The sequence below is a fragment of the Symphalangus syndactylus genome, chromosome 12 (assembly GCF_028878055.3).
Source record: "Symphalangus syndactylus isolate Jambi chromosome 12, NHGRI_mSymSyn1-v2.1_pri, whole genome shotgun sequence".
Classification (NCBI taxonomy): Eukaryota; Metazoa; Chordata; class Mammalia; order Primates; family Hylobatidae; genus Symphalangus; species Symphalangus syndactylus.
The window spans coordinates 97,399,742-97,415,404 of record NC_072441.2 but is presented as its reverse complement, the minus strand read 5'-3'; the positions used below and the strand labels follow the sequence as shown (position 1 = coordinate 97,415,404).

Genomic DNA, 15,663 nt, shown 5'->3' with positions numbered 1-15,663 from the left:
CCAGAAGAACGGCTCTGGGGTCCTACTTAGCTTTCCAAGTCTTCGGGCGGATGGGCACTTAAAGTTGTCCTGACCTTCTCCCCATTATCTTTTTCCCCCTTCCCACGGGCTGTTCCTGCAGTCTCCTTGCTCTCCGTATTTCTTACAGCACCCTGAATTCCACTGATGCTACTAAGTCTGTAGAGTAATGAAACAGAAAATTTAGGGTAAGGCATCGAGTCTAATAACCTGTTTTGAACAAACATTATGTGTTTGCATTGTTCATCATGGCATTTTTCATGCTCACAGATTCACATTAACGCGCTTTATTAAGAGTATGGGGTGGTGTGTATGTGACTGTCTCAACACTGATCTGAATCTCCGTAGATCTTGGAGTCTTTTTGCTTTTCTGAGTGGCAGAGCACTGCCCCACGCCCCCACGAGGGCCATTAACAGGTGTATGTTGGATCAGCTCTCTTCTGTCCAGTTGGTTACCTTCTAGGTCTGTGCTTGCTTTTCTTTTCTTTTCTTTCTTCTTCTTCTTTTTTTTTTTTTTTTTTTTTTTTTTTACAGAAATTTGTCCTGGGATTGCTTGGAGAGCTTCTGAAATTCACTGTTTGGGCTTCACCCCTGGAAATTCTGAATGAAAGGAATGGAGCTCGGTATTTGCATTTTAAATAAACCTATAGGTTATTTTAATTCACCCCCATGTTTGAAAGGGTTCTAGTTAATTGACTTAACTACCATATCTTTTAAGCACCTGTGGATAACGGACTGGAGGATAGAAAGATCTTTAGATAGCTATAGCTATGAATTTAGAAACAGAGCCCTCGCCCACCACCCCTTGTTTCTTCATATTACTCAGCAATCCTTTTGGTTACCCCAGTTTTCCCCTGACCCATTTTCTGTAAAGACATTTTCAAACCTTCCCTTTACAAACCCTGTCTTTTGCTCTCCTCATTTCTCCTTTCTAAACATGATGGAGTATAACAGGCCATTTCTTCAACCTCATGCCCCCAACCTACACATTGATCTATATTTTTGCTGAGCCTTTAGTCTTGTATTTCTAGTGTAGAGAAAGGGATATTAAAGGATAATCCATCCATCTTTGCTCTTGATCTCATTTGCTTCCATCTCTTAACATTTTGCTTCCAGTTGTTTTTTCTTTCCTGTGCTTTCAGCCTCTTCCTCTCCAGTTTCTTCTCTTCAGTGCTCAAGTCACACATCTTATGAAAATTAAATAAAGCAAAACCATGTACTCCATCCTGTGTTTATCCAGTTATTTGCTAGTCCTTCTATCTATCAGTAAACTTCTTGAAAGGATATTATTTTTACTTATATCAAACAGACAAAAGTCTTTTGTCTGGCTTCTTTAATGGCTTCAAGAAAGTTGTTCTTGCTTAAGTTTCTAATGGGCCTTTTAAATGCCAAATACAGTAATTACTTCTCAAAATTTATATTACTTAGTCTGTTTGTGACAACTGAGGTTCATAGTCATTAATTCCTTTTACTGGCTGTGTCTGGTTTTTGAATGTCATTCTTTGGAATTAACTCCTTAATTACTTTCATTTCTTAGTCTAGACAGTTTCCTTGGGTGATTTTGTCCATTCACATGGATTCCGCTAACGTGTTTGATTTTGCTTCTAAATTTCAATTTTCCTCTCAGATCTACTAATGCCTAACTCAGTTGCTTCCTGGACACATCTGTCTCAAAGGTCCCTCAAACCAAAACTGAACTTGCCATCTTTTCTCCTGGTTTCTCCTATTTTCACCAAGTTAAATAATGCTACTACTATATTATAACCTAAACTAGAAATCAGAGTTATCCTACATACCTCCCTCTTCTATTTCTCCCGTATCAGTTGTTCACTAGATCAAATTTTAGTTTGTCATCTCCTCATTTCGTGATTATTTTAATAGTGACTTTTACAGTGTGGTCTGGAAATTCTCCAATCCATTATTTTCTCTGCCACAAGAAGGAATTTTTAAAAACCCAACCTGTTGATTTACTCACCTCCTTAAAACTCTAGATTCCGTATTTCCTACAGTAAAATGTCTAGAATGGCTCACTAGTTCCTCCATGAACAAACACTTTTCTGTCTAGCTTTTGCCTTTCCCTTTCCATACTTTTTTTTTTTAATTCTCTTGCCTTTTAGCTACTTGCTTTTCATTGAACATACCAAGCAACTTCAAACTGGTAGTATGCCTCCTCTTTCTACTTTGCACTTGCAATTCCTTCTGCACAGAATACCTGCACCCTCTTGTTGCTTGCCAAACTCTTATTTATTCTCCTATTACAGGCCAACGTGTTCTTCTTGCCCACTTCCCAGAAAGGCCAAACATGAGAATGCAGTAGTTGCAGCAGAGAAAGAGTTTAATGGAGGCAAGGCAGCTGAGTGGAAGGATGGGAGATATTTCTAAAATCTACCTCCCTGACAGCTTGGAGGTTGTGGTTTTTAAGGACAATTTTGTGGGCAGGGTGGTAGGGAATGGGCGCTGCTGATTGGTTGGGGATGAATTTATAGGTGTTTCCAAACTGTCTTCCTGTGCTGAGTCAGTTGTCTAGGTGAGAGTCATAGGACTAGTAGAGTCAGTTTCTTGGTATGAGTCATGTATCTGGGTGGCATCAGGAGGTTTGCCAGAATGCAGAAGCCTGAAAAGTATCTCAAGACCAATCTTAGGTTTTACAATAGTGATGTTATCTAAAGGAGCAATTGGTGAAGTTACAAACTGGTGACCTCTGGCTACATGACTTCTGAATAGTAAGAAATTATAGAAAAGTGAGGAACAGTAGCTGGTTATTGCTTACCTATGCCTATATCTTAGCAGATTTTAGGTCCCTCCCATAATCCTAACCCTGCAGCCTTCTATTAGTCTTACAAAGGCAGTTTTAGTCCCTAGAGGGGGTCAGTTTTGGAAGGGACTATTACCATCCTTGCTTCAAAGTTAAACTATAGATTTCTCTCATAGTTAGCTTGCCTATGCCCAGGTAGGAGCAAGGGCAGTTAGCTTTGTGAGGTTAGAAGCAATATGGAGTCAGTTAGGTTAGATTTCTCTCACTGTTACAATTTTTGCAAAGGTGGATTCACTTCCAGACCCAGTGTAGGTGTCTCTTCTTCTGTGATGCCTTCCTTCCCTACTCAAAGAGGGTTGAGTTGAATCAGGTGTGGTGGCACATGTGCGTAGTCCCAGCTATTGAAGAGGCTGAGGCCAGAGGATTGCTTGAGGCCAAGAGTTCAAGGCCAGCCTAACATAGCGAGACCTTGTCTCTAAAAAAGTATAAATAAATACAAATTTAAAATCTGTGCAGATAATCAGAGCTTTCCCTTCCACCTTGTGAAATCAAGAAAAAAAGAAAAAGAAAAAGGTTGATTGTTCATTCTTTTTTGTCACCATTTTATGTAGTATACGTCTCTCCTATTGTACTTGCCTCATTCAGTAGAAATTATTTGTTTATAGATTTGTCACTCTTACTAAAATGTGAACTGTTAGAGGAATTGATGTTTATTTTCTTCACAGTATTGCCTAGGTCATATTAGGCACTCAAATGTTTGCGGAGTGAATACAAAATAAGAAAGAATGAGGTAAGTGTTCTGAGAGAATACAAAGTAATTGCGGGCAAATTGTTCAGTTGAGTCCCTGCTTCTCAATCAGAGTCAGAAAAGTTGTCATGAAGAAAATGGAATAGAATTTCAATAGTTAGAATTCGATGACCTGTGCAATGGCATAGGGAGGTGGAAAGTGACATTTGCTAAATACTGTTTTTTGTTTTGTTTTGTTTTGGTTTTTTTTGCCTGTCTTGCATTATGTTGTCAGACTTCCCAGGAATGCTAAGGGCAATGAATGAATGAACTGTTCCCATTCCTCCTGCTGGGATTGCAGGCTGGGGCTATTTCAAATTAGGTCGTCAATGAAGGCCTCTCCGTGGAAAGAACTTTTATATTGAGATCTGAATATATAATACAAAGTGCAGTGATCTGGAGGAAGTGTTCTAGGCCATGCTAACAACAAGATCAAATACCCTGAGGCAGAAAAGAGGTTGGTATATTTTAGGAATTTACGGTTCAGTGTAATAAAATAATGGAAACTGGGTGGTGGGATGGTGCAGGGGTGGCTGCAGTAGGGAAAACATGATATAAAATACCATGAAATGTGGTTAGGGAGGTAGGTAGAGGCTAGACCACATGTATACATGTATACATGTTTCTCAAACTGTACCTGATGACTCATTGCTCAAATTTGTGGTATGTAGCCAGCATTAAAAAGAGGACATAAAATATCAACTTAACATATTCACTGCCATGTGTAAGGGTAACTTTCATGAACTTTTGTTTATTGTAAATGTATTGGATGTGTACTGGATTCTGATGTAAAATGTATTTCTTACTGTGAGTCCTGATCCACAAAGTTCAAGACACAGTGTACTTTGGACAATACATACTTTATTTGTTTTTTTATTTTTATTTTATTTATTTGTTTATTTATTTTGAGACAGGATATTGCCCTGTCACCCACGCAGCAATGCAGTGGTGAGATCACAGGTCACTGCAGCCTCAGCCTCCCAAGTTCAAGCGATCCTCCAGCCTCAGCCTTCCAAGTAGCTAGGATAATAGGTGTGTGCCATGATGCCCAGCTAATTTTTATTTTTTTTGTAGAGACAGGGTCTCACTATGTTGCCCAGCCTGGTCTTGGACTCCTGGGCTCAAGTGATCCTCCTACCTTGGCCTCCCAAAGTACTGGGATTATGTTTATGTTAGCCACCACGTTCAGCTAATATGTAGTTTAAAAGGCAAAATAGTTGAAATCTCAAAGCCTGCAGATATTCTTATTCCTCTTTTGATCTAGTGAAAATGTTCTTGTTGTGTGGCAGATACAGCTTTGCATTAACGAAAGCCTAAAATTGTCTAGAGTAAAATTTTCAAGTTTCTTTCTGCATCCAGATCACTCTCCTACATATTTGCCATCAATCGTTTATGAGAAAGAATAGGCCTAAGAAACAGATGTCCCTTCTCTGTGTTCAGTCTAGCCACTGTTGTATGAATTATAGCAAAGGATTATGGCCTCTCAATAAGCAGCTGAAGATGGAGGTTGTTTGCTCTGTTGGTGAGGCTTCCTGACCACTGCAGTTTATCTAATCAGCTTCTGTCTTCATCTAGTTTGTTACAGTTGTGGCTTCCAAATTCTAGAATCACCTTTATATTGTGAAGCAGAGATAGGGAACTGTAGTTTGGCATGTTTCTCATACATCTCGTTTAAGATGAAGCGTATACTGGACTCATCAATTTCTTTACTTTTATGTATTATAAAGAGGATAGAGAAGGTAATTCTAAGACACATTTGACTAACAAAGATATTAATGTTATATATCTTCTAAATTATAGCATTTATTGGAATATCATTACTCCAGATGAACTATTAGTATAAGGAAGGACTTTAAAGATTATTAGCTATGTTCCATAAGAACTAATCTAAACCTTTGAAGTAAAATGTCTCAAAGTTGTTTGTTTATTTATGTATTTATTTATTTTTGAGACAGAGTCTCACTCTGTCGCCCTGGCTAGAGTGCAGTAGTGTGATCTCGGGTCACTGCAACCTCTACCTCTTGGGTTCAAGCGATTCTCCTGCCTCTGCCTTGTGAGTAGCTTGGATTACAGATGTGTGCCACCATGCCTGGCTAATTTTTGTGTTTTTAGTGGAGACGGGGTTTCACCATGTTGGCCAGGCTGGTCTTGAACTCCTGACTTCAGTGATTCACTTGCCTCGGCCTCCCCAAGTGCTGGGATTACAGGCATGAGTCAAAGTTGTTTTTAACAGAGCTTTCAAAGACAGTTTCATGATTACTGAAGAACAAAATTTTATTCGATGAAATGAAATGCTTTTCAGTTTCGAACTTTATAACGTTTCTCCTAATAGCTTTTCTGGTTTTGTTTTTAGCACCTGCTTTTTGTTTGTTTGTTTTTTGTTTTGTTTTGTTTTTTGTTTTTTTGTTTTAGACAGAGTTTTGCTCTATCGACCCAGCTGTGGAGTGCAGTGGCACGATTTCGGCTCACTGCAACCTCTGCCTCCTGGGTTCAAACGATTCTTGTGCCCCAGCTTCCCGAGTAGCTGGGACTACTGGCGCATGCCACTACGCCTGGCTAACTTTTCTATTTTTAGTAGAGATGGGGTTTCGCCATTTTGGCCAGGCTAGTCTCAAACTCCTGACCTCAGGTCATCCGCCCACCTCGGCCTCCCAAAGTGCTGGGATTATAGGCGTGAAGCACGGCACCCAGCCAGTATCTGCTTTTTATTCATCCAGAATTCCTTTTGTTACTTGAATTGCTGATTTGGAAGAATTGCAGTTCCAAAGATCTACAGGATTTTATTTACAAAAAATGAATCAGCAAGTATAGGGCATAAATTGCAGATACGAAATTCTTAAAAGTTTATTTTCCTATATGTTGTATTACAAATGCAGTTTAGAGCCTGTTACATTCTTGTTTAGTAGGAAACAGTGGTATTTGGAGAACTGAATAGTAAGTGGTTAATATAATGCCATAATTTTTTTCATGTAGCTTTTTATTTATTTTTGCTTTCCTTTTTTTGCCTTTTTATTCCCAATTCTTTCTTATTCACCAGTTATTCTTCTATTCAAGAAAGTATTTATTGAGTACTTTCCATATGCTGGTAACTGGTGGCTATACATTGATTAACAAGATAGCACACAGTGGCCCCTACCTCATGGAATTTATGGAGAAAAACAGATATTGGAAAACAAATTACAAGTGTGAGTTGGGTTACAAAAGAAAAATGACAAGGTGAGGTGGAAGTTAGTAATAAAATAGAGTGATCTGAACTAGCCTGGGGTGGTGAGGGAAAATCTCCTTGATGATAAAACTCTTTAATTCTTTTTTTCCTTAGTTTGGGAGAAAAACAGTTTACATGAATAAATAAATGAATGATCACCTCATAGGATGATAAGTACTATGAGGAAAATTAAACTAAGTAATGCAATATTGGTTGGTTCCAAGAGTGAGTAGCCTTGAGTAGGACAATCAGGCAAGGTCCTCATGAGGATGTGACTTTTAAGCTGAGATCTCAATGATAAAAAGGAGCTTGCCAGGTGAAACCTAGGAGAAGAGCATTCCAGGCAGAGTCAATAGTGAGCACAGAGGTGCATTAGAGGAACACGAGGGAGCTAGTGTGGCTGGGGCCTAGGGAATGAGAGGACAGCTGGAGAAGAGATCTGAGAGGCAGGAAGGAGCCAGGAATACTGAGACTTATGGAACTTGGGAAGGATTTTGGATTTTATTCTAAATGCAGTAGTATTATACATCTTATATATTTTACCTATTCCATCAAAATATTTTATTTTCCTTGGATTTGCCTTAAACTTTTGCCATATTAATTTGGTCTCTTGGTGCTTATTTTTATCTTATCTGTAAAATTTATGATCTTATAAACTTTGGGAAATATTTTTCTGAGTTTCTCTTGTCTTTGAACTTCAGAGACTCCTAATTTAATCCCTTATAGTTGCCATTTCATAATTTATTTTCCCATTTCTGGACTTATTTTTTGTTTCTATAATATCTACTCTAAGGTGTGGCGAGCAGAGCTACATATTCCAAATGGGTATGCATTATAGTTTCAACATGGGAATTATGTTTGCTGCTGTGATCTTCACCTAGTACCTTTCTTGATGGTGCTATAGCATATGATTGAAGTATCTTGCTTTCCAGAAATATCTCTGGCATTCCCAATGAACTTTGTGTTCACTTTTTTTTCAAAAACTGCCTAAACTTCTTCACTTCCAAAGTTGTCAATATTTTAAAACTTTGTTAATTAGATGTCAGAAACTGTAGCTATTAAAATGTACTGCTTAATTCACATTTACTTTCTGATACTAGACACTTTGCCTTAATAAGTTGCTATTGTTCTCTCTCCTGACTCATGTGCTGTGCCTTCTTCATATTTCTATAATCTTTAAAATGTATCTTCATATGCACACGTAATGGCTCTAGAGCTCTCTGATAGATGTAAATTTAACTTTTATCCTTTGTTTTCTGTAGTTTCAGTATTTACATGATAAATATATATGCTATATATGTTTTATATATATTCATAAAGATATTTAACTTATTCTGTTGTAGAAATATAGGAAAACTACTTAGTCATTTTTAGAAATGAGAAAATATAGAAGTAAAAGTAATAAAATTACATTTATCTATAATAACACTGCCTGTATACAATCGCTATTAATATTTTTGTGTAATATCCTGGTCACATATATACTCATACATATATATATACACACACACACAGAGATACATATCCTTTAAAATATGATTCTATTATATTCATTGTTTAGAAATCTGTTTTATCCCACTTAATATATCTTGCGCATTTTTCCAGATCAATTTTAAGAACTACAGCCAGCCCTCGATAGCCATGGGTTCTGCATCTAGATTCAACCAATTGGGGATTGAAAATATTTGAAAAAAAAAAAAACTTACATAGCATTTGCATTGTATTAGGTGTTGTAAGTAATTTAGAGATGAATTAAAATATACTGGAGGATATGCATAGGTTATATGCAAATGCTATGTCGTTGTATGTAAGGGACTTGAGCGTCTAAGGATTCTGGTATCTGTAGGAGTCCTGGAACCAATCCCCTGCAAGTACTGAGGGACTACTCTACGTTTTATTCTTTCATTTACTCTGATTTAACCAATCCGTTTATTAATTTGTTCTGTTAACACAATAACTAACATATTTTTGCGGACACATTTTTATAGACATCCATAATTATTTCCTTACAATAAATTAAAAAGGGAATAACTAGGTGTGAGAGGTCATGTGCATTTTTAGGCTTTCAGTATACATTGGCAGACTACTCCCAAAATAGTTTTGAATGAATACTCTGCTAGCAGTGTACCATGGTGCCTGTTTCTTCTAAACTCTAAACTGGTATTTCTATACATTACATACATATGTCTAACAATAGATTTGAACTTTTAATAAAACTGTCAGCTGCTTTGCTCAGAATATTGAGAGCAATATAAATTACTGTATGTTCTATAGATGAAAGGCACTGTTAATACTTAGCTACAATATTTCTTTGTAATTATTGTTTAACATCTCTTATAAATTGTTAAAATTCAAGGTTTATTGTCTGACTGTAGTGAAGAATATTAAGTTAGCCTTTTTTAAAAACTATTATTTGTAGACAGATTTTCCAGCCCTCTCTGGTGTAATTATTTTCAAGATGTAGCTTGTTGAAGTACAAACAAACTGATGTAGAGCTAGAAATCTAAAATTTCAGTATTTATTACAGTCCTGGCTTAAGCACTTACGAGCTGTGTGTTATGTAATCTTTCTGGATAGTTATTTTCTCATCCATAAAATCAAAATAATACTTTCTGTTTAGGTTACCTTAAAGCATTTTTTGTGAAGATCAAATAAGTTAATATGAAAGTAATTTATAAACTGTAATATACATATGAAATGTGTTATTTTCATATTAACCAGATTGCTGCCTAATGAGAAGATAGTTGAGGAAAATAGAAGAGATTAAAATATCAACCTTCAAAAATAAATATTTGAGGTTAATGGTGTTATGCAATTTTGTGCCTATTGAAAAATTTACTTTGATAGATTAAATTCCCTCTTCCTAAATTTCTCTTACAGATTCATTTTCTAATGGAAACAAGAAAAAGCTGGTAAAAGGGAGGGAAATGGCAGAGATTGGTCTTGAGACCAGTTTCAATAATGGTCATATACTTTTGTGGGTAGGGGCAGCTAAATATGTGTGATATGTATTTAGCAGATATTAGGTGTGAGATCCCTGAATATCTACTCAATTTAAATGGATTAGCTGGGAACATTTACTTTTATTGCTGGTCATGTGAGATTTTATTATTCAGTAATTTGACTGTGAAAGTACAATGAGACCATTCAGACCCAGTCTGTTTCTTGCCACTTAGACTCAGAAATTTGGCTCTGGAAAAACTGAAAATCCCTTCATCTAGTGGCAAGTACAGTTTTATCATTTATGTTAAACCATATTGTTTTTTAGGTACCTTATTGGATTTTACTGCATGCACTGAAATCTCTAAAAGGTGAATATCTGTCTATCTTAGATATCTGAATATTTTTCATAATTAAAAATTTTCAAGTTTTTATGCAAAGAAAGAATGGCTTCTATAATAATATGATCACTTTTTTCTAGCATTTCCACATAAAAATTAGTATTGGCCTTATGATTTTATCTTGTCTCCCAATACTCTTAACACCTAGGTTGTGGCATGCATTATTAGAACACTTTTAGAATCAAACTTGACATAATAAGCATTTATATTCAGATATAGAGCAGAGGCTCTTGAACTCATCTTTCTGCCTGCTTTTAGGTTCTTGCAACATGCTATGTATGTGCGATACAAAGATGAACAAGACTAGATTTCTTTCTTAAAAAGCTGACAGTCTTGGAGAAAGAGAAAAAAGAGAAGAAGAGAAATACATGATACACTGTAACATTGTAATACTAACTTAGAGAAATTCAATTTCCTCATTTGTAAAATGAGGATAATAATAATAATAATAATACTAGTTCTCTTATAGGGATATTATTATAATTAAATGATAAATTGTTTAGCCCAATGCTTTATACACTGTAAGCATCCAATAAATGTTAGCTGTTATTACTGTTGCTACTGCTGTTGTTATTTCCAAGTGTTTGATAGAGACCTACTGAATGTGGGAACACAGAAGAGAGACTAATGACTGAAAGAATGCTAATTAAAAGCAAGATTAGTTGACTTTACTGCTTTTTCTCTGCAATTTTTCATTCACTGAGCTTCAGGTTTTCTTTAACATGTGAATATGTATAAATCCAAAATTAAACTTATACATATTAATGCCAACATTGATTCCGTAAACTTACTGGAAGGCATTTGGAAATGAAGTAGGAAACTCCGTCATTGTGGTTCATTGTTCGGGGTTCAGCCTAATGTCCTGTGCAATTAAGTGCTTAACAGATGCTTCCCCCCACCCCACTTTCTTTTAAACATTTTTGTTTATTGACCCAGATGTCCCTGTGGGTGAGTTTTGAGAGGATACAAGATACACAGAGTTGGTGACTATTCAGAAGTATTTGAGGTAGTTCTTATTCATATAATTTTTAAGCAATTCTTTTTGGTTTAGCCTTCTGAGATATACATTTTCAAAGTTTACATCTTTCTTTTCCCAGTTTTACATACACTTCAGCTGCACTTGCTATTCCATTTGCCTGAAATGTTCCTCCACTTTTTTTCAGATGTATGTTCAAAATGACGCCTCATCAGAGAGGACTTCCTTGTCCACCTTTCTAAAGTAACACCTCCAGTTGCTCTCTGTCCCCCTACCAGCTTCACCTTCTTTTTTCACTTTAGCACCTGACAAAAGCTTTGCAAATCTGCTATTTTAACGATAGTGCCTGATACTTAGAGAATGTTTTCCATTTTTAAAGGCATTTAAGATTCTTAACTAATTGATAGTGTCCTTGGAAGTAGGTATTATATTTACAGAGAAAAGATATCAATATCATCAGGGAGCAGAAAGGCACAAACATCCAAGGAAGAAAAATAATCCTCTGAAAAGATAGTTGAAAAGAAAGGAAGGTAACTTTCCACTGAATTTCCCTGCTAGTTACTTGGTAGAGACCAGGAGTGGACAACCAGTTTTGATCAAGTGCTGTTCACCTCTAGAGAAAAATCTAGAATTCTGGGTCAAAAACAGTGGACTCTTTTATTCTGAGAGAGAGCTCTAGCTTCATTGATTCAACAATTATTTTTAAGTTTCTCTTGAGTGCCAAGCACTGTTCTGAGCAATCAGTGACAAAGTCCCACCCTTACGGAGCTAAAATTTCTGGGGAGATGCAGAATAAACAAATATGTAGTATAATTTGAGGTTTTGATAAGTGTTATGGAAAAAAAATCAAACAAGACAGAGAGTGAAGAAGTTGGTATTTAGTTGGCTTGTCAGAGAAGCCTCCTTACGTTGCTGACATATGAGTGGAGACCTGAATGAAGTGATGATGTGGAGAGCCCTGGGAATCCTAGCCCTAGAGCTGTCTAGGTGGAGGAAATAGTACATCCAAAGACCCTGAGGTGGGAGCCTGCTTGGTTTATTTAGTAACCAGCAAGAAGGCCGGTGTAACTGGAGCAGAGAAGGTGAGGGAGAGGGTGGCAGAGGCAGGTGAGGCAGATGAGATAAAGAGGTAGCCTGAGACCAGATTATACAAGGCTTATGTGGCATGAAATCAGTCTTTTTTAAACAAAATTAAACAAAATTTTTGAGGGTACATAGCAGGTATATGTGTGTATGTGTGTATAATATATCTAATATATATTATATATAAATATATAATATATAATAGATATACAACATATATATCTATTATGTATTATATATAAAATATATATAATATATAATACATAATAGATATAATATATAATATACATTTTATTATATTTATTTTTTTATATTTATTATATATTCTTATGTTTATAATTATATATTATACTATATATAATATAATATATTATATCTATTATGTATTATATATAATATATAAATATAATATAATATATTATGTGCACACACCTATATATATTACATATATATACACACCCATAGTATATTAGGTGTGTGTATGTGTGTATATATGTATATATTTATATATACCCACTATATATAATATTTATAAATATATAAGTATATATTTAATACTTTAATATATAAGTATGTACATGAGATATTTTGGTACAGGCATGCAATGCATAATAAACATATTATGGAAAATTTGGTATCCATTTCCTCAAGTATTTATCCTTTGTGTTAACAAACAATCAAGTTATACTCTTCTAGTTACTTTAAAATGTATAACTAAATTATTATTGACTATAGTCACCCTGTTATGCTATTGAATACTAGGTCTTACTCACTCTTTCTATTTTTTTTGTACCCATTAACCATCCTCACCTCCACAACCCCCTACTACCTTTCCCAGCCTTCTACTCTCTCTCTCCATGAGTTAAATTGTTTTGATTTTCACATCTCACAAGTAAGGGCGAACATGCAATGTTTGTGTTTTTGTGCCTGGCTTATTTCACTTAACATAATGACCTTTAATTCCATTATGTTGTTGCAAATGACAGAATCACATATTTTTATGGCTGAATAGTACTTCATTTGGTATATATACCATATTTTCTTTATCCATTCTTTTGATGGACACTTAGGTTGCTTCCAAGTTTTGACTGTTGTCAATAGTGCTGCAATAAACACGGGAGTACAGATATCTCTTTGTTGTACTGATTTCTTTTGGGTATAGACCCGGTAGTGGGATTGTTGGATTATAAAGTAGCTCTATTTTTAGTTTTTTGAAGAAGCTCTAAACTGTTCTCCATAGTGGTTGTACTAATTTACATTCCCAACAACAAGGTATGAGTGTTCCCGTTTCTTCACATCCTTGCCAGCATTTGTTACTGCCTGTCCTTTGGATAAAACTCTTTTAAAATGGGGTGAGATGACACCTCATTGTAGTTTTAATTTGCATTTTTCTCATGATCAATGATATTGAGCAACTTTTCATATCCCTGTTTGCCACTGGTTGTCTTCTTTTGAGAAATGTATGTTGAGATCTTTTGCCCAATTTTTAGTCAGATTATTAGATTTTTTTCCTGTAGAGTTGATTGAGCTCCTTGTGTATTCTGATTATTAATGTCTTGTTAGATGGTTAGTTTGCAAATATTTTGTTCCTCAATGTTTTCTTGTAGTAGTTTCATAGTTAGAGGTCTTAAATTTAAGTCTTTAATCTAAATCCATTTTGATTTTATTTTTGTATATGGCCAGAGAAAGGAGTCTGGTTCCATTCTTCTGCATATAAATACCCAGTTTTTCCAGTACCATTTATTGAAGAGGCTGTCTTCTCCAATATATGTTCTTGGAAACTTTGTTGAAAGTGAGTGCATTGTAGATGTATGGATTTGTTTCAGGGTTCTCTATTCTGTTCCATTGATCTATGTGTCTGTTTTTATGCCAGTACCATGCTGTTTTGGTTACTATAGCTCTGTAATATAATTTGAAGTCAGATAATGTGATTTTTTTCAGTTTTCATCTTTTTGCTTAGGATGGTTTTGGCTATTCTGAGTCTTTTATAAATTTTAGGATTGTTTTTTCTATTTCTACTCTTTGAAGAATGTCATTGGTGTTTTTATAGTGATTGCATTGAATCTGTAGATTGCTTTAGGTAGTATGGACATTTTAACAATATTGATTCTTTCCATAAACATGGAATCTTTCAATTTTTTAGTGGCTTTTTCAATTTCTTTTATCTGTGTTTTAAAGTTTTCATTGTATAAATCTTTCACTTCTTTTGTTAATTCCTATGTATTTTATTTTGTTCGTGACTATTGTAAATAGGATAACTTAAAAAAGTTTTTTTCAGATTGTTCACTGTTGGCATATAGAAATGCTACTGATATTTGTATGATTTTGTATCCTGCAACTTTACTGGATTTATCAGTTCTAAGAGTCTTTTGGTGGATTCTTTAGGTTTTTCCAAAGGTAAGCTAATATCATCTGCAAACAAAGATGCTTTGACTTCTTCCTTTCCAATTTGGATGCCCTTTCTGTCATCTGATTGCCATAGCTAGGACCTCCTATGTTGAATAACAGTGGTGAAAGTGTGTAACCTTGTCATGTTCCAGATCTGAGAGGAAGTGCTTTCAGTTTTTCCCCTTTCATTATGATACTAGCTGTGGGGCTGTCATATGTGGCTTTTATTATGTTGAGGTATGTTCCTTCTATATCCAATTTTTTGATGTTTTTAACAAGAAGTGATACTGAATTTTATCAAATGTTTTTTCGGCATCAGTGGAAATGATTGTATGGTTTCTGTTCTACATTCTGTTGATATGATGTATCACATTGATTGATTTGCATGTGTTGTACCATCCCTGCATCTCAGGGATAAATCTCACTTGGTCATGATGAATGATATTTTTAACGTGTTACTGAATTCAGTGTTCTAGTATTTTTGAAGATTTTTGCTTCAATATTAGAGATATTGTTCTGTAGTTTTCTTTTTCTTTCTTTTTTTTTGTTTTGATATGTTGTTGTCTGGTTTTGGTATCAGGGTAATACTGAGCTCATGGAATGAGCTTGGAAATATTACCTCTTCCTCTATTTTTTGGAATAGTTTGAATAGGATTGGTATTAGTTCTTTATATGTTTGGTGGAATTCAGCAGTGAAGCCATCAGGTCCTGGGCTTTTCTTTACTCAGAGACTTTTTATTATGGCTTTGATCTTGTTACTCATTATTGGTGTTTTCATGTTTTGGATTTCTTCCTGGTTCAATCTTGGTAGGTTTTATGTGTCTAGGAAGTTTTTGATTTTTTACAGATTTTTAAATTTATTGGCATATAGTTGCTCATAGTAGCCATGACTGATCTTTTGAATTTCTGCAGTGTCATTTGTAATGTTTCCTTTTTCATCTCTGATTTTATTTGTTTGGGCCTTCTCTCTATTTTTCTTACTCTGACTAAAGGATTATCAATTGTGTTTATCTTTTCAAGGAACCAACATTTTGTTTCATTGATCTTTTGTATTTTTTTTCATTTCAAATTCATTTATTTCTGCCATGATCTTATTATTTCTTTTCTTCT

The 15,663-nt window shown here is 35.1% G+C and overlaps 1 protein-coding gene across 3 annotated transcripts in view; it reads left to right on the top strand.

Moving 5' to 3' along the window:
• NME7 (NME/NM23 family member 7) overlaps window positions 1-15,663 on the top strand; it is a 238,133-nt gene that overhangs the window by 145 nt on the left and 222,325 nt on the right. The window contains exon 1 of one of the 3 annotated variants that reach the window (XM_063627242.1): window positions 621-641. The exons of 1 other annotated variant lie outside the window; for it this stretch is intronic. Coding sequence is in view for 1 of the 2 variants with exons in the window: in XM_063627239.1 (XP_063483309.1) it covers window positions 5,237-5,299 (63 nt within the window). In the remaining variant the exon portion in view is untranslated. Of the gene's footprint in view, window positions 1-620; window positions 642-5,223; window positions 5,300-15,663 lie in introns of those variants that run through there. One more of the 3 variants, XM_063627239.1, reaches the window with a different exon arrangement.